This window comes from Myxine glutinosa, chromosome 4 (genome assembly GCF_964187855.1).
Source record: "Myxine glutinosa chromosome 4, kmMyxGlut1.1, whole genome shotgun sequence".
Classification (NCBI taxonomy): domain Eukaryota; kingdom Metazoa; phylum Chordata; class Myxini; order Myxiniformes; family Myxinidae; genus Myxine; species Myxine glutinosa.
In genome coordinates, this window is record NC_136264.1 from 123432618 (window position 1) to 123454477 (window position 21860).

The following is a 21860-nucleotide window of genomic DNA, read 5'->3' on the forward strand; positions in this document are numbered from 1 at the left end:
ACACACACACACACACACACACACACACACACACACACACACACACACACACACACACACACACACACACACACACACACACACGATCGAATGCATTACTCCCTGGTGGGAGTCACAATGTATTATATAGTGCATTCAGGAAGTATTCAGACCCCTTCACTTTTTTCACATTTTGTTATGTTGCAGCCTTATGCTGAAATCGTTCAAATTCATTTTTCCCTCATCAATCTGCACTCAATACCCCAATACCCCATAATGACAAAGAGAAACAGGATTTTAGAAAGTTTTGCAAATTTATCAAAAAGAAAAAAACTGAAATATCACATTGACATAAGTATTCAGACCCATAACTCAGTACTTAGTTGAAGCACCTTTGGCAGCGATTACAGCCTTGAGTCTTCTTGGGTATGACTCGACAAACTTTGCACACCTGGATTTGGGGATTTTCTGCCATTCTTCTCGGCAGATCCTCTCAAGCTCTGTCAGGTTGGATGGGGACCGTCAGTGGACAGCCATTTTCAGGTCTCTTAGTGATGTTCGATTGGGTTCAAGTCAGGGCTCTGGCTGGGCCACCCAAGGACCTTCACAGAGTTGTCCCTAAGCCACTCCTGCATTGTCTTGGCTGTGTGTTTAGGGTCATTGTCCTGTTGGAAGGTGAACCTTCGGCCCAGTCTGAGGTCATGAACGCTCTGTTTCAGGTTTTCATTAAGGATATCTCTGTACTTTGTTCCGTTCATTGTTCCCTCAACCCTGACCAGTCCCCCAGTCCCTGCTGCTGAAAAACACCCCCACAGCATGATGCTGCCACCACCATGCTTCACCGTTGGGATGGTATTGGGCAGGTGATGAGCGGTACCTGGTTTCCTCCAGACATGATGCTTAGAATTGAGGCCAAACAGTTCAATCTTGGTTTCATCAGGCCACAGCATCTTGTTTCTCACAGTCTGAGAGTCCTATAGGTGCTTTTTTGCAAACTCCAGGCGGGCATTCATGTGTGTTTCACTGAGAGGCTTCCGCCTGGCCACTCTGCCATAAAGCCCAGATCGGTGTAGTGTTGCAGTGATGGTTGTCCTTCTGGAAGTTTCTCCCATCTCCACACAGGATCTCTGGAGCTCAGGCAGAGTGACCATCGGGTTCTTGGTCACCTCTCGTGCCAAGGCCCTTCTCCCCCGATTGCTCAGTTTGGCCAGGCGGCCAGCTCTAGGAAGAGTCCTGGTTGTTCCAAACTTCTTCCATTTAAGAATATTATGGAGGCCACTGTGCTCTTGGAAACCTTCAATGCAGCAGAGATTTTTTTGTAGGCTTCCCCAAATCTGTGCCTCGACACAATCCTGTCTCTGAGCTCTGCAGGCAGCTCCTTCGACCTCATGGCTTGGTTTTTGCTCTGATATGCATTGTCAGCTGTGAGACCTTATATAGACAGGTGTGTGCCTTTCCAAATCAAGTCAAATCAATTGAATTTCCCACAGGTGGACTCCAAGCAAGGTGTAGAAACATCTCAAAGATGATCAAGAGAAATGGGAGGCACCTGAGCTAAATTTCAAGTGTCATAGCAAAGGGTCTGAATACTTATGTCAATGTGATATTTCAGTTTTTTCTTTTTAATAAATTTGCAAAAACTTTCTAAAATCCTGTTTCCTCTTTGTCATTATGGGGTATTGAGTGCAGATTGATGAGGGAAAAAATGAATTTAAACGATTTCAGCATAAGGCTGCAACATAACAAAATGTGAAAAAAGTGAAGGGGTCTGAATACATTCTGAATGCACTGTATAAATCGCAACCACCATGTGTACAATCACCACGAAGTGGCGTCCCCAATAGATGTACTTGGACATTAAATACGGTGGTGTATAATGTTGATGTTCAAGACTGCTTCAACAGCGCTACACTCTGGAATTTTTTTTAAACGATCTTTAAAATCATTATTTTATTTTATTTGAAGTGTAAACTTAACCCTAACTGCAATGAGGGAGGGGGGGTGGGGAACTGGGAGGTCCCCTTTGATATTATTCGCAATTTTTTGCAACTGCTGGGGATTTCGACTTCTCCTCTCATGTTTATGTACAACAAACACATGTGAATAAGGGTTAAATGCATTAGGACACTGATGGTGTGAATTCATTGGCATGTAATTTCTTATTTGTGTTTTAGCATGTTGCTAAGCCATACTGAATAATTATTGAACAATATAATTAGGCAATAATTGGACAAATTAACATATTAGGAAAAAAATCATTTCACCATCGCGCTCATTATGTGATGATCTACACGTGTGCAAATTTTCGGACAATTGAACGCCGAGATCAGTCAGGGAAAACTCAAAATCACCCAGTTCAGTTCGGGTTAAACACTGCGTGGGGTCACGTGTTCTATGAACTCTCTAGTTATAAAGGTCTTTGACTTAAAACTCTCCGAGGACTTCCGGAAATCTTGTGACATTGTGAAAGAAAACATCCATCATTATTTACTTTCAACGATGTGTATATATGCATCAGGAAGAAGATAATTATTGGTTTAGGTTCGTTTCTTGCCACAATTAGGCTGCTAATGGTCACTTGAGAGTTGCAATTTCACGGGGTTTCTACATATTTCCGCATATCTCGTTTCTGCATATCTCGTGGGATTGTGAGTTGGACAGACAACCTGAAGGAGCTGTTTCATTTGTGGTTTCTGTGAAGTTGGTGATGGCATGATAGCGGAGGGGAAAGCGTCAAAATTTCTGCTGTTTCCGTTGAGAGAGGTGAAGGGAGAGGGAGGGGAAAGATGGGGAAGATATACGACAAACATCTTTTGTGGGGGGGGGGGAGGAGCGGGGGCTTTGACAGGCCCCTCCGTTTTGGGGAGGGGGGAGGGGAAGGGAAGGAGGAAAAATTTACCTGTGCAAATAGTGCTTTAACCTCAGTGTTGCTCAGGTAAAAAAAAAAGAAATTGTAATACCCTCTGTCACCATCACCAGGTGGCGCTACACGGTACACATTTACATAGATAATTTACACCCGTCTGCCAGTCCCCCACACCCCGCATGAGGCCGCGGCAACATAGCCTATGTTTCACCCCCCCACACCTCCCCCAGACAAAGTTGTATTTGTACCAGAGTAAAGTAAATAAGCGTTTATAGCTGGAGTACCCAGCATTGCTCAAGCGAAAAAGAAGCATTAGCATATTTGAAACGCAGGCAAATATAATAGAAAAACAATTACAGTACATCCAAATCAGAATCCATCACAAATGTCAAATCATCATTTTACCTTTTTGTTGAATATATGCTCGTGAATGTACCGTTCATCATGTTTCTGAGTTAAGTACGATGATGTTCAGGAAGAAGAAGAAGCCGTACTACCAACTTCGACCACTTCCGGAATTTTTTGATTTATTTGTGTTCAAATGTCTGGTAATTGTTTTAACTTTATTTATGCGAATGTATACTTGTATATAACTGTCATTAATCAAAAAGGCTTATGCATTATAGAGCGATTTTTTTTATCCAAAAAAAACCAACTTTTTTTTGCCTAAAACACTCCCAAACACTCACTGATGAACCTCTGAAAGTTTGAAGAAGATCCGTTTAGCCATCTCTGAGAAAAATGGCGACACACAGACAAACGGTTCTCTTATATAGTAGAAGATGATCAATGTGGGGATGCCCTACCCATTTGCTTTCACGAGTGGGAGGAGGGTGAGGAGGGGAGTACAGAGTTTGGGTTTGGAGGGGGAGGGAGAGTAAAGATGGGACAGAGTTGGAAGAGGTGGGGGAGGTGGTGTTTGAGGACTTCTGTCATGGGATGGAGGGGGGGGGTTGGGGAGGGGGTTTTGAAGGCTTGGAGTGGGGAGGAGATTGACGCCTTCGGGTTTGGGAGGCGGAGGTTGAGAACTTGGGGTTTGGGAAGGTGAATGGGGGCAATTGTTGGGTTTCTTAACCTGGGTTTGAATCCTACAAACCGTCAGCCAGGTGTTTCACAGGCAGGTGATTAATCAATGTGTGTGCCATCCCTTGAATGGACGTTAAACTGGGCGTCTCGTCTGCCGGCATTCGTTGGTGGACGTTAAAGATCCCATGGTGTCCTTCGGAAGAATAGTCGAGCTATTGCGGCCACTCGGGCCAAATTCTAAATTCCTGCCCTGACTTCCTGTGTTGGAGTGGCAACCTGTCCAGGATTGAAACACGAGCCCCAGAAACTGCTTTGGCAGCACAGACACTCTGTATAGAGTATGGTTCATGATCATATCTGATCCTCCCATCCTCCACAAAATACCGTCTCAACCTCATTTTCAAATGTACAAAAGAAAATATAAATTGAAATCACATATCACAAAATACATTTGAAATCACACCTGGCTCATCTGAATAACCACCGTCATAAAAAAATGTTCACGGCAACCTTGTGAGGCTAAAAATTATCATGCCAAGTTCCTTTCAATATGATCTAAACTGTTGAGCTTCAGAAAAGACATCAAGTTTTGAAAAAAAAAATAATAATAATTTATGAACCGGAAACTCGGATGTTCGAGAGGTGCAGGTGATGTGGCAAGCTTGCCTGAACGACGTGGCCATATTGGATAACTGAGCCAAGAAGTTTCTTGTTTTCCATCTCGTTTTGCTTTTTCTCGAGCTCTGCGGCATGCTAGCAACACAAAGCACAGACACTCCACAGTTAATGTAACAAACAAGAATGCAATGTGCCATTAACGATTCAACCAGGTCCACTGGATGGAAGCATGGCTTCACCAAACATTATCCAATGTGGCTGCAGGGCCCAGCGGTATCTGAAATATAGAACATGTGACTTGGTCATGCGGTGTCTAATGGGATTTGAATGAAAAATCAACCTCATCTATTCCCGAAAACACCATTAGACTCATTTCACTCATCTCCTTCCTAACCCACCCCACTTCCCTAATCACTACCCCTATCTGCGCCAAGCTGTTGCAAAAAGGGCAATTTAAATAACCTGCTCCCTTGGCTCCTCTCAAAGATAAAATCCCAGTATGCTACTGAAGTAAGGCCTAATTATTACTTGCTTTGTTATAGCAATGGGAAATGGCCATAGCAACAAAACAGAATGTGACAAGGACTTTTCCATAATAAAATAATTCATTATTCGCCGTTGGTGCTATTGTTGTACAGTTCTCTCGACCAAGCCCACGGCACGGAGACAGCCGATCGATCTCCTAGGAGCAACCCAGGGGTCCCCCACATCCAAGATGGTGTACCCCCACTTCACGAAGTCAGGACCATGCCAGAGTTAGGAGAGAGAGAGTTAGGAGAGAGAGAGTTAGGAGAGAGAGAGTTAGGAGAGAGAGAGTTAGGAGAGAGAGAGAGTTAGGAGAGAGAGAGTTAGGAGAGAGAGAGAGAGTTAGGAGAGAGAGAGAGAGTTAGGAGAGAGAGAGAGAGTTAGGAGAGAGAGAGAGAGTTAGGAGAGAGAGAGAGAGTTAGGAGAGAGAGAGAGAGTTAGGAGAGAGAGAGAGAGTTAGGAGAGAGAGAGTGTTAGGAGAGAGAGAGAGTTAGGAGAGAGAGAGTTAGGAGAGAGAGAGTTAGGAGAGAGAGAGTTAGGAGAGAGAGAGTTAGGAGAGAGAGAGAGTTAGGAGAGAGAGAGAGTTAGGAGAGAGAGAGAGTTAGGAGAGAGAGAGTTAGGAGAGAGAGAGTTAGGAGAGAGAGAGTTAGGAGAGAGAGAGTTAGGAGAGAGAGAGAGTTAGGAGAGAGAGAGTTAGGAGAGAGAGAGTTAGGAGAGAGAGAGAGTTAGGAGAGAGAGAGTTAGGAGAGAGAGAGTTAGGAGAGAGAGAGCGTTAGGAGAGAGAGAGTTAGGAGAGAGAGAGTTAGCAGAGAGAGAGAGTTAGGAGAGAGAGAGTTAGGAGAGAGAGAGTTAGGAGAGAGAGTTAGGAGAGAGAGTTAGGAAAGAGAGAGAGTTAGGAGAGAGAGAGAGTTAGGAGAGAGAGAGAGTTAGGGGAGAGAGAGAGTTAGGAGAGAGAGAGAGTTAGGAGAGAGAGAGAGTTAGGAGAGAGAGAGAGTTAGGAGAGAGAGAGTTAGGGGAGAGAGAGAGTTAGGGGAGAGAGAGAGTTTGGAGAGAGAGAGTTAGGAGAGAGAGAGTTTGGAGAGAGAGAGTTTGGAGAGAGAGAGTTTGGAGAGAGAGAGTTAGGAGAGAGAGAGTTAGGAGAGAGAGAGAGTTAGGAGAGAGAGTTAGGAGAGAGAGTTAGGAGAGAGAGTTAGGAGAAAGAGAGTTAGGAGAGAGAGAGAGTTAGGAGAGAGTTAGAGAGAGAGATACAGAGAGAGAGAGAGAGAGAGACAGAGAGAGAGTTAGGAGAGAGAGAGAGTTAGGAGAGAGAGAGAGTTAGGAGAGAGAGAGAGTTAGGAGAGAGTTAGAGAGAGAGATACAGAGAGAGAGAGAGAGACAGAGAGAGAGGGAGAGAAAGAGAGAGAGAGAGAGAATGAGAATTGAATTTGAACACAGTTTATTTCCACAAAATGCACAAGCAGGTCAATCCATACCGCAGAGGTATTTACAAGCAGGGGCAGGGAAAAAAAAGGTACAACAAAAACAAAGCATCACACACTTGATGCAATTCTTAAAACATCATGACGAGTTTCGAGTCCTGAACCACACACAAGGCCTCGTTAGTGCACCATTTCCATTCAAAAAGTTCAACATTCTCGTTACTCATATGGTGATCAAATTCCAGCCTTATTCTTGCTGACACCAGCCCTTTAAATATGGGAATGACGTCATGACCATAACATTTATCAATCTTAATTTTCCTTGACTTATAAATTGCATATTTTGCAATGTCAATCAGGAAATTCATCAAGGCACCAGCATTTTTACAAGAGGAGGTAAAGGGTACACCAAAAATAAACATATGCAAGGTAAAAGTGAAAGATAATTTATAAGAAATGTGTGCAATCACAGAAAATAGAGGTGCTAACCTCCTGCACTGGACATATGCATGAAAGAGATCCTCCTCCTGTTCGCAGAAGGGACAATTTACAGGCACCGAGGCATTTAAATGGTGAATAAAAGTGTTTGAGGGGAGAGCCCAATGTGTTAGCCTCCATTGGATATCCGCTGAGAACCCATAGATGGGTGGAACAAACATATTATGCCACAGTGGAGTAAAGGGAAACCCGGCCCTAACCGTTCTGACCACAAGGCCACACGCATTGCACCAGACAGGGATGAGACTTCTTCCCCCCTCACGAGTTTAAGGACACCAGCCTTAGTTACTAAGTGAAAGGGAGAGGGAAACCCATCATCATTGGACTGGACAGAGGGCAGCACCTTGATTTCGGGGAAAGATAGCCGAAAATCTTCGACAATTCCGGCGCCTTCCCAGCCAATGTTTAGCTGCCTGAATTTTTTTACGACTACATGTTTACTTTGTTGAACAACTCGAACAGACGCTACACAAACACCTGTCGCCACCACACCAGCAGACCTTCACTTGGTTCCAGATGCATCCCTTAGATCACTCACTTTGCTTACGCCTCCTTTAATGCATTTTTGAATTAAAGCCTGGCTACGAGGAATACATGGGAAAAAGCTGTTATAGAACAGAGGCTCTTGGAGGAAATTACGACAATTATATGCCTCAAGACAACGTTTAACCTCAAGGCCTTTCCATGCATCCAGCAAACTCCGATAAAAAGCGGGAAGTGAAGCACTGCGGACACTCTCAAGGTCCACCAAGAAAAGGTGCCGATCATAGTTCAGTTCACCAGCCTGTTGTAATAGAAAATGTGCAAATGGGCACCAGGGCAGCTCCTCCGCATACAGTAGTCTCTGCACAGACTGCAGGCGAAAAGCCATAAGCTGCCCAGATACATCAATGACTCCTTGGCCCCCCTCCTTTCGAGGGTAGTACAATATGCTGGGTACAGTATACTGGGCCAGTGGTAGCCACTCCAAAAAAAAATCTATCAACTTCCTCTGGATGGCAGGGATCAGCTCCTTGGGTGGCTGCAGGGTAATGATTTTATGCCACAATCTCGCTGCAATCAGGTTATTGATAACAAGAGCGCGGCCTCTGTATGAAAGAGACCGCAGTAGTCCTTTCCATGATTTTAAACGATATGCGATTTGTTCCACACCTCCTTCCCAATTCCTCATTTCCATTTCATGGTTTCCAAGATAAACCCCAAGATATTTGACCCCGTCTGTTTTCCATACCAGATTTTGTGGGAGTGATGGTGATGATATGACCGAGGGGTTACCTGAACTACACCACAAAGCTACACTTTTACTCCAGTTTACTTCACCAGAAGAGGCTGCAGAGAAGTCTTTTAAGCACTGCTGTACTGCAGCTACACTGCCCGGGCCTTTAAGTAAAACACAAACGTCATCAGCATAAGCTGTTACGACAAATTTTGACCCCTCTACCCCCATATCCTGAGGCAATCGTTTCCTGAAAGATGCCAAAAGTGGTTCAAGGGCAATTGTGTACAACAGTCCCGAGAGAGGACAGCCTTGGCGGATACCCCGTCGAAAGGGAAAGGGGGAGCATAAGTTATTATTTACTTTCAACATACAGAAAGTGCTTGTATATAACAGTTTAACATATGCTGTGAAGGTTTCACCAAAACCCATCCCCTTAAGAACCGAAAACAAGTATGCATGATCAACACGATCAAAAGCCTTTGTTTGATCCAGAAACAATAACCCAAAACTGGCAGGCACATACTTTTTACAGGAAATAATATCTCTTACCAGAAACAGATTATCATGCATGGACCATCCAGGAACACAGTAGGTTTGATCCGGCTGTATGACAGAGCTGATCACCTCTTTCAGCCGATTCGCTAATACTTTAGACAAGATTTTGTAGTCAGCACACACTAATGAAACAGGTCGCCAGTTCTCAATGAGTTGAATGCTCCCAGGCTTCGGCAAAAGGCATACGACCGCCCTTCTACAGGACAGAGTAAGTTCTCCAGCACGAAGGCTTTCGTCAAGGACTCCAAGCAGATCGGGTCCCACAAGTTTCCAAAATGTCTTATAAAACTCTCCAGGCAGCCCGTCAATCCCCGAGGCTTTACCATCTTTCAAGCCTCGCATGGCTGCTTCAAGTTCATCAGGGGAAATTAACGATTCCAGTTTGTGTTGCCTGTCCTCCTCGACCTCTGGGAGCCCAGCAATCAGCTCCTGTATCGCCTCACTGCTGATACTCTGGGCAGAATACAGGTCAGAGTAACATGCTTTCAAGGCCGCTTTAGTCTCCAGTTGGGAGGTAACCGTTGACCCATTAGCAGTACAGAGCTTATGAATTCGCTGAGAGTTTTTAACCGAATTCTCCAAGCTAAAGAAGTCCTTATTTGGCATATCCAAAGTCAAGTAACTCATCCTCATACGCACCATGGTACCCATTGCCCGCTGCCTCACCATTTCGGTCAGTAACGACCTTTTTGTCCATAGTAACTGATCATATCCCAAATCTTTCCCAGCCCCATTACGATTCTGTTCCAATTCTGAAATTTCGGCCTTTAATGAGTCAATTGAGGGACTTTGCATTTTAGTAGTAAACAGACTATACTGTTGACAAAACGTTTTAACTTGACACTTTGCAAGGTCCCACCATATGCGAAGGTTGGCATGCTCAAGCTTAGAGGACCGGATTTTCCCCCACACGGTTCGGAAGGCATCTTTAAATTTCTTATCACTTAACAGCCGAGTATTGAGTGACCAGTACGCGCTACCTCCTGATGTCAGGGGTAATTTAAAGGACATTGACACTAAATTATGATCTGAAAACCCTGTTGGGAGTATTTGGGTAGTGGACACCACATTCAGCATTGGGTTATTGATATACAGTCACGTGAAAAAGTAAGTACACCCCATGTAAAGTTTTGACTTTTTCAACATATTTCAACATACAGCTATTTGATCTTCATTTCAACAAAATTGAGAGATAAAGGTGATATAATATAACAAATATCATAAAACATTCACATTTTGTAGTCCATTGTATAATTTAAATAAACATAAATGCAAATTTCGCATGTGGAAAAAGTCAGTACACCCTTGGCTCGAATAGGTGGTATTGCCCCCTTTGGCAGAAACAACCTCAAGTAGGCATTTCTTATAACTGTCTACCAGTCTCTGACATCGACTGGGAGAAATTTTTGCCCACTCCTCCATGCAGAATTCTTTCTGCATTGGTGCGATGTTTGAGGGGTTTCTTGCATGCACAGCTCATTTCAAATCCCCCCACAACATCTCAATGGGATTTAGATCCGGGCTTTGACTTGGCCATTTCAGAACCCTCCATTTCTTTCTTTTCAGCCATTCCTTGGTGGATTTACTGGTATGTTTAGGGTCATTGTCATGTAGCCAGGTCCACCTTCGGTTGAGCTTCAACTTTCCGACAGATGGCCTCACATTATCCTCAAGCTCCCTCTGGTACAATGAAGAATTCATAGTGGATTTTGTGATGGTGAGCTTCCCAGGCCCTGATGCAGCAAAGCTGCCCCAAACCATAATATTTCCACCACCATGCTTTACAGTTGGTATCAGGTTCTTGTGGTCGAATGCTGTCTTTGGTTTTCGCCAAACATGTCTTCTGGTACTGTGGCCAAATAGCTCTACCTTTGACTCATCTGTCCAGAGCACATTGTTCCAGAAGTGCTGATCTTTGCCTCGGTGTTCATTGGCAAACTTTAGTCTTGCCCTGATGTTCTTTCTGGACAGAAAAGGTTTCCTCCTGGCACACCTCCCATGTAGATCAAATTTGTGCAGCCTCTTTCTAATGATAGACTCGTGCACTTTGACATCAACAGTGGCAAGAGCTACCTGGAGGTCCCGTGATGACATTCTGGGGTTCTTAGAGACTTCTTTCAGCATCTTGCGGTCTGCTCTCCGGCTGAACTTGCAGGGGCAGCCTGGCCTGAACAAGTTGGCAGTTGTTTGGAATCTTCTCCACTTGTAGATGATCTTCTGGACAGTCGAATGATTGATTTCAAATTGTTTGGAGATCTTTTTAAATCCCTTCCCAGACTTGTAGGCTTCTATAACCTTCTTTCTGAAGGCCTCAGAGAGCTCTTTTGATCGAGGCATGGTGACGCCGCACACTTCAACAACAAAGAGCAAACCAAACTAAATGTCTGAGGTTTAAATAAGACAGGTTCCTCCAAGATCCCCTCTAACGACGTTCTCATCATTTGCACCTGAGCTGGTGCACCTGATTCTAATTTTAGGTATTTGAAGTAGTGATAAATGTAGGGGTGTACTTACTTTTTCCACATGCGAAATTTGCATTTATGTTTATTTGAATTATACAATGGACTACAAAATGTAAATGTTTCATGATATTTGTTATATTATATCACCTTTATCTATCAATATTGTTGAAATGAAGATCAAATAGCTGTATGTTGAAATATGTTGAAAAAGTCAAAACTTTACATGGGGTGTACTTACTTTTTCACGTGACTGTAGATCCTGTCCAGCCTTGCCCTTGATATGACGCTATCATGACATCTGCACCATGTGTAGGCCCATGACGTTGGATGCTGTACCCTCCACACATCTACAAAACAATAGTTCTTGATGAGGCTCGCTAACACCTTTGCACAAGCGCCGTGGGGTTCATGTCCATTCCTGTCAACTGAAGGATCAATTGTACAGTTAAAGTCCCCTGCGATACAGGTGAGAGCAGCTGGATCCAGTCCCTCTACAAAGTCCCGCAATGTGGAAAAGAATATTCTTCTTTCTATAGGTTCACTTGGTGCATACACATTTACTATAATAAGCTTTTGTGTATTGCAGTAGAACTCCACCGCTATCAAATGTGTCTTATAGACCTCCCTATAAATAACATTCTGAGTGGGAAGCCTGGGACTTAAGGCGATGGCAACACCAGCCTTGGGTGTGGAAACCCCACTCAGCCACCATTGCCCTTTAAAAAGTTTACACCATTCAGCTGCCATATTGTTTGTGGCATGGGTCTCTTGCAATAGAATGACATCTGCTTTTACCCTCTCCATTGCCTAGATTGCTTGAATTTTTCGTAAGGGGGCACATCCCCCATTGATGTTCAGGGAGGCAATATGTATTTCTCACATTGTCATTCTAAGGTGGTAGCTCACCCTCCACCTGCAATTCCTTATTCGCCTTTGTTACTGCTTTACGAAGACGTTGAAATTGAGGCTCCGAGAGCACGGGGTCATTTTTCTGTAAAAGAGGTTTCGAAGCCTTAATGAAAGCTTGAACATCAGGGAAATGATCTCTAATTACAACATGACGTTGTCTAAACGTTTCGTTTAAGAAATCAATGACCTTCCCTTTTGTCACCTTTGCTTGCCTCAGCTGCTCCTTCTGAGTCTCACTCAGGGCAGCAAGACTGCATCCTTCCTCATCAGCCTCGACCCCACTCTCACCTAGTAGTGTGTCAGGTACTGGCACCTAATCTGTGTCATTGTCACCATGGTATTTTTGTTGCGCCTGCATGGCACCAACTACCCCATCGTTGTTGTCTGCCACCGACTTGTCAATCTCTTTCTCATCATCTTCCGTTGAGATGAGGGTCCTTAACTGCTCGTCGCATGGTGCAGGGTGTCCACCATCACACACGGTGACACGCCCGGTAATGCTTCGATTCTCTACATCCTGTGAAATGGGCAGATTCCCATCTCTACCAATTGCATTACCATTTTGCTCATGGTCATCAGGTTGGTCTGTATTACCATCTGCCTGCACGAGAACCATTTTGTTTCCTTTTCCTCCATTCTCATCGCTCGCAAGAGAGCGTTTCAAGTTTCTCCTCGACTCGGTCTCCATCAGCTTCACCTCCTCAAAGTCCCTTTGTTCTTGAGGTTGCAGCCTCTCCTCCACATATGGTTGCTCCACTACCGTATGGGCTTCTCCACCAGCACCACTGTCACCCGCACCCTTGTATTCCGGTGTTGACCTTTTTTCTACACCTGGCTCATCTACAGGGTCGTTCAAGTCATTTACGGGGGGGGGGTGCTCCAGCTGCTGCGGCGTAACTCTTCCTCACATCAGGACAATACTGCCGAGTGTGTCCGTATGCCCCACATGTATAGCAAATCAAGGTCTCAGTAGCTGCAAAGATCCGGTAATCATGATCTCCTATTTTAAAATTTATAGATATGTTCAGCTGTTTCGCCTCATCCTTTAGTACGACGAAACAAAAACGTCTAAACGACTCTACATGCTTCAGCCTTCCGTTCCTGGTTCGCAGGGGGACCGTGATAATTCGTGAGACGACAGTCCCATGCTCCCCTAATTTTCGTAGGATTTCTTCATTCCTCAGAAAGGGCGGAACGTTACTTAAAATAACTTTAACCGCCGGCGTGTCCATGGACGATACCGGAACAAATTGGTCGTTCCCCAAAGTTAACCCGTTCTGCACCACGATGTCTGCAAGGCTAACTTGTGACACGAAAACCACCACTTTGTGGTTCATTCGAGACGCAGCACGAATGTTATTTACCCCGATCAAATCCCCGATTGCAAGTAGAACATCGTCCATTTGCACGTCTTCCGGCGGAACAAGGCACAGCCCGTGCTTACGCGATAACACCTCATCACTAACACGATCAGCAGTCCTTTGACTATTCCTATTAGCCATTTATCGGCAATAAACTAAACAATCTAAACAGTAACAATGCAATAAACTAACCAAACAAATCAGAATTAATTAAATAAATAATCGGCACGATATAACCAACCCACGTTATAAATTAATACAGGTGGCTAACCGTTACCGTGCTGTCTCTCTCTCCCTCACTTGTCTCAAGAGCAGAAGGCAAACACGGAGAAACTTCACAAACTCGTACAAGGACACAAATGGAGTGAAAGGAGGATAGGAAAGACCATCAACACAGCACCGTACTCACAGCTCAATACCCACAACCGCCATGATTGCCACACCCACGCCTGACTCACAACCGTCCAGAAGAGGGCGCCAGTGAGTGAGTGAGAGAGAAAGACTGACTGTTTCTTCCTTTTATTACAAGAGTACAGAAAATCAGTTATGTTCAGTCATAAAGAAACAAAACACAATAAAAATGGTCTCAAGGAAAAGTTATTTATCAAATCATCATCATCAAGTGTGCATATGACATCATTAAAAACCCACTTTTCTTTAAAACATGTTAAATTCTTGTTCATTTAAAAAAAACCGGTATTCTAGCTTTAGTCTTGCATTTACAAGAGCCTTAAGGGTGAGCAGTACATCACATGACGAGTCAGAAGCGTTTCCCATTTTTTTCTTCCTGGATTTATAAATTGCAAACTTGGCCTGGCCAATTAAAAAATTCATTAAAACCACATTCCTAAGGGAAGACGGTCCTAAAACACCATAAATAAAAACATTGTGATTGAAGAGGGAACCAAGCTTCACAAAGCGTTCCTGAAGGAATGTAAAAAGAGGTTGCAATCGTTCACACTCATAGTGTAGCAGCATAGCAAACCTGTTGTGCATTTTGTGATACAAGCACCAAATTTGGTACACTAGTAGACTATCATATTATGAAAAGATCTGGATATTGGGCCATCTCAGATTCAGAGATTTGATTTTTGCAAGATTTCGATTCGATTGGGATCGAAGAGAACACCTTCTTCGTCTTCTGTACAGTGAAGTTGCCAGCCCTGAATTCTCTGGCTACATCTGGGTGCTTCATTGGGAGTGCAACCGTGTCCCTCAGGTGAACAGGGACCCACCTGGCATAGTGTGTGTGGTCTAAGGCATGGAACCATGGGACCAGTTCCGTCAGGGCATCAAGGTACGTCGTGAATGAAGCCTGCCGCAGAGAACGCACGTAGACCAGTACCAACATCTCTAGTTCCAGCACAGTTGCCCAGTACTGAAAGTTGGGAATGTCTTCTCCTCTCTGGTGACACCAGTCTTCGAACTCAGGCAGGTCTTCTGCATCATCAGCATATGTCATACAGTGGCGTTCATACGCACGGTGTTGCAGGATGTGCAGTGCCGCTACAGTGATTTAATGAGCTCTTCTTGTGCGGGTGACGTGGGCAGCTCGTAGGAAGGAGTCGGCCGTCCCTGGCGTTGCAATCTCAGCTTGCAAAATCTGCAAATCTTGCAAAAATCAAATCTCTGAATCTGAGATGGCCCAATATCCAGATCTTTTCATAATATGATAGTCTACTAGTGTGCCAAATTTGGTGCTTGTATCACAAAATGCACAATTCTTTTGAATATTTGGGCTAAGCCGCCCCACTACAAGGTATATATGCGGTAGGGTTTCAATGGATGCACAGAAAGGGCATAGATTAGAGTTAGCAGTAGAAAACCGGTTCAGTAAAACATTATAAGGTAAAATCCAGTGTACAAGTTTCCATTGAATATCTCCAACATACTTTGGAGTAGGCAAGAGATAAAAACTTCGCCAATTGGGGCAATTGGGGGGTATTGGGGTTAAAACATCCCGCCATCGAAGCCTCGGGTGCTCAGAAAATGTTTTTGCGTATAAAATTTTAACGCACGCGTTGTACAAAGTTTTCTTTGGAAAGGCGGGAAGGGATAATGCAGTGTCATCAGGGCTGTTCAGGCCAGGGGACAGATTAAGTGGCGGGCTGAAGACTAGGAGTTTGGGGAAGTCACCCGCTGTTTCCTCGGGGGAAGGGCCAAGTTCCTCGCAGGTATTACGATACGTTGTGGATATCCCTTGAAGGAACCGAGAGATGATCCTGACAGATTTTATTCCGGTTTTTTGTGCCACAGCGGCAGCACTCAGCCGGCAGCGCCCAGACTCTGTCATGAGGTCTTTCACTCGCAGAAGCTTGGCATCAACAAAACGTTGAACGAGTCCCCTATTATTCAAGCTGTTTTCCAGGAAGGGGTTGTAGCATAGGGGCTCATTCAACAACATTTCCATGTTGTATGTTGCCATTTCACGGGAAAAGGACAGGGCTTGCCAGGCGTTCATCACCCCTTGGTAAAAGGTGGGCAGCAAGGATGAATCGATTTGATGAGGGTTCATCAAGAAAAGTTCTCGGTCGTAACCCAGCTTGCATGTAAGCTGCAATATGCAGTTAGCCAGAGGCCTCCAGAGTAGGGCTTCATCTCCATATACAAGTTGGCGCACGATATGAAGCCGGAAGACCATAATCCGGCTGCGGATATCAATAAGACCTTGGCCACCTTCAGTGAGTGGTAAGTATGCCACGGGGGGTTGGAGCCAGTGTTTCCCGCTCCAGAAAAAGTCGACAATGCTCTTTTGCAGTGTAATAAGAAGGCTCCCGGGCAGTTGTAGGCATATCATCTTATGCCATAGCATAGAGGCGACAAGATTGTTAATGACGAGAGTTCTTCCGCGGTACGAAAGTTGAAAAAGAAGTCCTTTCCAACGGGCCAGTTTTGCCATTACCTTGTCCGGTAATCCCACCCAGTTCTGCTCCTCAAAGGTGTTGTCTCCGAGGAAAATACCGAGGTATTTAATGCCACTTTTCTGCCAGTTCACTCCTCCTGGTAGGACAATTGGCGGGCAATCTCCAGGTCCTATCCAAAGGGCTTCACTCTTCTTCCAGTTTACCTGGCCTGAACAAGCCTGACAATATGTTTTTAGTGCCTGAGCCACCGCAGTGACGTCAGCACTATTTTTTATATAAATACAGACATCATCTGCATAGGCAGAGACTTTTAGCGGTGTGGTAAGAATTGATCCAGTGAAGCCAGAAATGTGCGTATGTAATTGGAGCAGAAGAGGTTCGATGGCAAGAGAGTATAAAAGTCCAGATAGCGGGCAACCTTGCCATACTCCCCGTTGTACAGCAATGGGGCTACACAATACTTGATTAATTTTAAGAACACTGGATATATTACAATACAAAAGTTTAACGTACGAGATAAAAATAGGTCCAAACCCAAAATTCTCTAAAACTCTAAAAAGGTACATGTGGTCAATACAGTCAAAGGCTTTTCCTTGGTCAATAAAAAACAGACCAACATTCATATTAAAATTGTTACAAAACCGAATGGTATCACGGATAAGAAAGATATTATTAAAAATAGTACGTCCAGGAATACAAAAGGATTGATGTTCTCCTATTAGTACATTCATAAAAGGTTTCATTCGATTAGACAAGGCTTTGGCTAAAATTTTATAATCCGTACATAAAACAGAAATAGGACGCCAGTTCTCTATAAGTTGAGTGTCCGCTTTCTTAGGAATTAAGGTGGTGACTGCTCTCCGGCAACTCCACGACAGTTGTCCATCCTCTAAACATTCATTCAATACCCGCAGTAGGTGAGGTCCAATGGCGTCCCAAAAAAACTGGAAAAATTCACGAGTCAGCCCATCCAGTCCAGGGGCTTTATCAGGTTCCAAGGCCTTCAAGGCAGCGGTGAGCTCAGGTAACCTAAGAGGATCCTCCAACTGCTGCTTCTGATCCTCCGCCAATGTTGGAAGGTTAGAAACAAGTTCCGATATTGCATCCTGGTTAATGTCATGCCGCATAAACCGTTGTTTAAAATGTTTCCGGGCACATTCCCTGATTCTGCCATCTTCATGAAGGAGTTCCCCATCATGGAGCAAGCGTGTAATCATTGACGAAGAGGCCCCCCTTTTAAGGCTGAAGAAGAATTTGGTTGGAGCATCAAGGTCGTGTATGTACCTCATCTTCAGGCGCAATAAAGCATTTTGTGCTCGCCTTTCGGATATGGAATTCAGTAAGGCCGTTTTTCCATGGATTTGTTGCCTCATTCCCTGGTAGCTCACACTTGCAGTTCCCTGAAGCTGTTCCTGTAATTCCAGGATTTCATCTTCAAGTAAGGTTGTGGTTTTTCTTTCCTCTTGAACACCATACGCACGATATTATTGGCAGAACAGTCTGATGTGCGTTTTGGCATTATCCCACCATTGTCTGAGGTTTGAGAAATTCCCTTGGGAGGCAACCAGAATATTCCAAATTTCCGGAAAAATGTCCTTAAAGGTACTATCATCAAGTAAGTTGTTATTAAATTTCCAAAAAGCACTCTTGTGTTTCGGGCAGGGGGCAGAAATTTTGAGAAATGTTGCGCTGTGGTCCGAGAATCCTGATGGGCAAATTTTGGATGACAGAACGAGGCGTTCAAGTGGAGGATTAATATAAAACTTGTCCAAGCGAGCAAGTACAATATTACCCTGAATGCATCGACACCATGTGTATTGCCCGATTGATGGGTGCTGTACCCGCCATATATCTGTCAAATTCATTTGTTTTTAAAATTTGGTGAGAGGGATTGTGGAGGCAGGATGGGGCTCTGCACTGTTCCTGTCTAGTTGGGGTTGGAGGGTGCAGTTAAAATCTCCACCAATACAAACATGATTGTCTTGGTTTTTTAGGGCGTTTTGGCTGTCGAGGGACGTTAGGTGTGTCCCAAGGTCATTAAAAAAAACTCGCCGAGCTACAGGCGTACTTGGGGCATAGATATTAAAAATAGTATAGAATTTTCCATTCCTCTGTCATTTCCATTCCTCTGTCAGCAGTTATGCTGATTGGCTAGTTCAAGGCTAGGTGCAAAGTTTTGGCTCCCAGCAAGATTGAAAAATGTATCCTATGAGATGGGGTAGTGGGGGAGATGGGGAAGAGGAGGGAGGGGAGAGTGGGGGGGGGGGGGGGGTGGAAGTATTGAATACATGTATTGTATTGTATTGTATTGAATTGAAGTATTGAATACATAATTGAATATGAACTTCCGGTTCCTCGGGCGAGTGAGGCGTGCTTCGAGCTCTCCACGGCATCGAAGTTTGAGTGTTTTCCCATTCTTGTCTTTGTCAAATTTCCACTGGTTATTTTGCTGTGTACGTGTTATTGTGTGTTTCTAGTTGGTGTTGGTTTGTGGTTCGTGCAAACTTGTGTGTAGTTAATCGTTTTCTGAGTCGTACCTCGTGCGCGGCCTGGTGACTTGGGGCTTCCCTCCCCCCGTCGGTGTTTTGTCGGTTTGGGTTATTTCCTTCGCTGTATTGCTTGTTTCTTTTATTTTGTTTTCTCCCCCTCACCTCACCTCCCTAGACAAATAATTCTATATTGATTCTTTCTCTCCTCCCGGACACGTGCTTGTTCGCTCTCCTCCTCGTCTCGGCTTGTGCCCCGCCCCCTGTATCTCGTTTTCTTCCGCCTCTGCTCCTTCTTTCTCAAATCCACGTTCTCGCTTGGAGACTTTTCCCGGATTGTTTTTTCATCGTTCTGTTTGGATATTGTTGGAATATGTTTAAACCGCAGCCGTGATGCTGACGCCCCCCCCCCCCCCCCCCAGAATTTACATGTTTTAAACGTCTCCCAGTGTGTACCCTGGTCAGAATAGGTACACCGTATCCCTGCGTGTCGTAAGAGACAACTAAGAGGGTTGGCGTCAAGAAGGGCATCCGGCCATAAAAACATTGCCTCAAAAAGAGAACCATGACAATCACAAGTACATATGGGCAGGGTGCAGCCCGAAGTGGAGATCGGTTTCTGAGGTTTGGGACGTGGAATGTGGGGACAATGACAGGGAGATCAGGAGAAGTGGTGGAAGTATTGGTCAGAAGAAGAGTGGACATATGTTGTGTGCAAGAGACGAGATGGAAGGGAAGTGGTGTGAGAATGGTGAAGGGTAGGCAGGGACAGAAATACAAGTTTGTGTGGCAAGGGTGCCCAGAGGGCGTGAATGGTGTTGGTGTCCTGTTTTCTGAGGAGTTTGTAGACAGTGTGGTGAGTGTGACTAGAGTGAGTGATAGGTTGATGATGGTGAAAATGATGATTGGAAAGCTCTTGGTGAACGTCATCTCGGGATATGCTCCGCAGGTTGGTCGAAGCGATGAAGAGAAGGACAAGTTCTGGTGTGCGATAGAGAAGCTGATGGAAAACGTGAAAGATGAGGAAGTTGTTGTGGTGGGAGGAGACCTGAATGGACATGTGGGAAGGAGTATGGATGGTTTTGAGGGAGTTCATGGGGGTTACGGATATGGTGTGAGAAATGGAGAAGGTGAAAGGATTTTGGAGTTTGCTGATGGAGCTGATTTGTTGATTTGTAATACTCAGTTCCACAAAGAGGACAATAAGCTTGTTACATACACGTCAGGTGGGTCGACGACAACCGTTGACTACCTGATGGTGCGTCGGCGAGATAGGGGGCACCTCCGGGACACAAAGGTGATCCCGGGGGAGGAGGCTGTTTCACAGCACCACTTGGTTGTCTGCGACATAAGGGTGAAAGGTGCGAGGAGAGCTCGGCGGGTGAAGTACCAACCGAGAATGAAGGTGTGGAGGTTGAAAGAGGTGACAGTAAGGGAGGCATTAAAAGAGAGGCTGAGTAGAGAGAGGCTGAGTAGGGTAGAGGATGATGTGGTTGAGCTTGAAAGTGGTTGGATGTCAATGAAAGCTAGTCTGTTGGGAGCCGTTGGTGAGGTATGTGGATGGACAAAAGGACCACCGAGGCACTCGGAAACATGGTGGTGGGATGTTGTGGTTGGAAAGAGGATTGACGAGAAGAGGAAGAAGTTCAAAGAGTGGCAGAAGGCGAAGGGTACGGGAGCAGAAACAGCAGAGCATGAAAGTTATAAGGCAGCCAGGAAGGCTGCAAAGAAAGAGGGAAGCAAAGGCGCAGGAGGCATGTAGGAAAATGTTCGGAGAACGCTTGGATTCGGAAGAGGGTCAGAAAGCAGTATTCAGGATTGCAAAGCAGATAGCGAAAGAGAGGTGTGATGTGATGGGGATGAGTTGCTTCAAGGATGAAGTGGGACAAATCGTTGTCGACCCAGATGGAATTAAAGGAAGATGGAAAAGATATATGGAAATGCTGTTGAATACAGAGAATGAATGGGATGGCAACATAGAGAGTAACCCAGTTTTAGGACCGGCAGAGAAGATAACTGAGAAGGAAGTTGAGGAAGCGATAAAAGCAATGAAGAGTGGAAAAGCGGGAGGGCCGACGGGAGTTGTGGGAGATATGTTGAAGGCAGCAGGAAGTTGGGGTGTGAAGAGAATGACAGAGATCTGTAATCTGGTGGTGAAAGAAGGCCGCATTCCAGTGGTTTGGGAACTGAGTACCCTCGTCCCTCTATACAAGGGGAAAGGTGACCCTCTGGAGTGTGGCTCGTACCGAGCGATAAAGTTATTGGAGCATGGAATGAAGGTATTGGAAAGGGTGTTGGAGAGGAGGATAAGGAAGAAAGTGAAGATCGACGAAATGCAGTTTGGATTTATGCCAGGAAGAGGAACGACAGATGCGCTTTTCATTGTGAGGCAGTTGCAGGAGAAGTACATGGATAAGAGGAAGAAGTTGTTTTTTGGGTTTGTTGATCTGGAGAAAGCATTCGATAGGGTTCCACGCAAAGTATTGACATGGGCATTGAGGAAGTTAGGAGTGGAGGAATGGTTGATCAGAGTAGTGATGGCAATGTACAAAAGAGCACGCACAGCTGTAAGGACGAAGGACGGGAACAGTGGTGAGTTTGAGGTGAAGGTGGGAGTGCATCAGGGGTCGGTACTAAGTCCACTACTATTTGTAGCTGTGATGGAGGTGCTGGCTCAGACCGTAAAGGAGGGTTTACCATGGGAGTTGTTGTATGCAGATGATCTGGTGTTGATTGCGGAAAGTATGGATGGACTGAAGGAAAAGATGAACAAGTGGAAGGAATGTATGGAGACAAAAGGTCTGAAGGTGAATATCGGAAAGACAAAGGTGATGGCAAGTGGTAAAGCATGTGGTGAGGTGGAAAGAACTGGGAAGTGGCCGTGTGCTGTGTGCAGGAAGGGTGTCGGAGTGAACTCCATTCAATGTACAATGTGTGCTGAGTGGGTTCATCAAAAATGTAGTGGTCTGAGAGGGTCATTAACCAGTGTGGCAGCTACATTCAAATGTAAGGTGTGCACAGAGGGAGCTGCAGATGGAGGAAATGTTGAGTTGGATCTTGGAGACGGGTGAAGC

At 44.9% G+C, this 21860-nt stretch overlaps 1 protein-coding gene across 4 annotated transcripts in view; it reads right to left on the reverse strand.

Annotated features, from left to right (window-relative positions):
- The window catches only part of LOC137425950 (inositol 1,4,5-trisphosphate-gated calcium channel ITPR1-like), a 465322-nt gene that overhangs the window by 378677 nt on the left and 64785 nt on the right, over positions 1–21860 (reverse strand). For all 4 annotated transcript variants that reach the window (XM_078776380.1, XM_078776381.1, XM_078776379.1 and 1 more), the window contains one exon: positions 4538–4624. In XM_078776380.1, coding sequence (XP_078632506.1) covers positions 4538–4624 — 87 coding nt within the window. The remainder of the gene's footprint in view (positions 1–4537; positions 4625–21860) is intronic.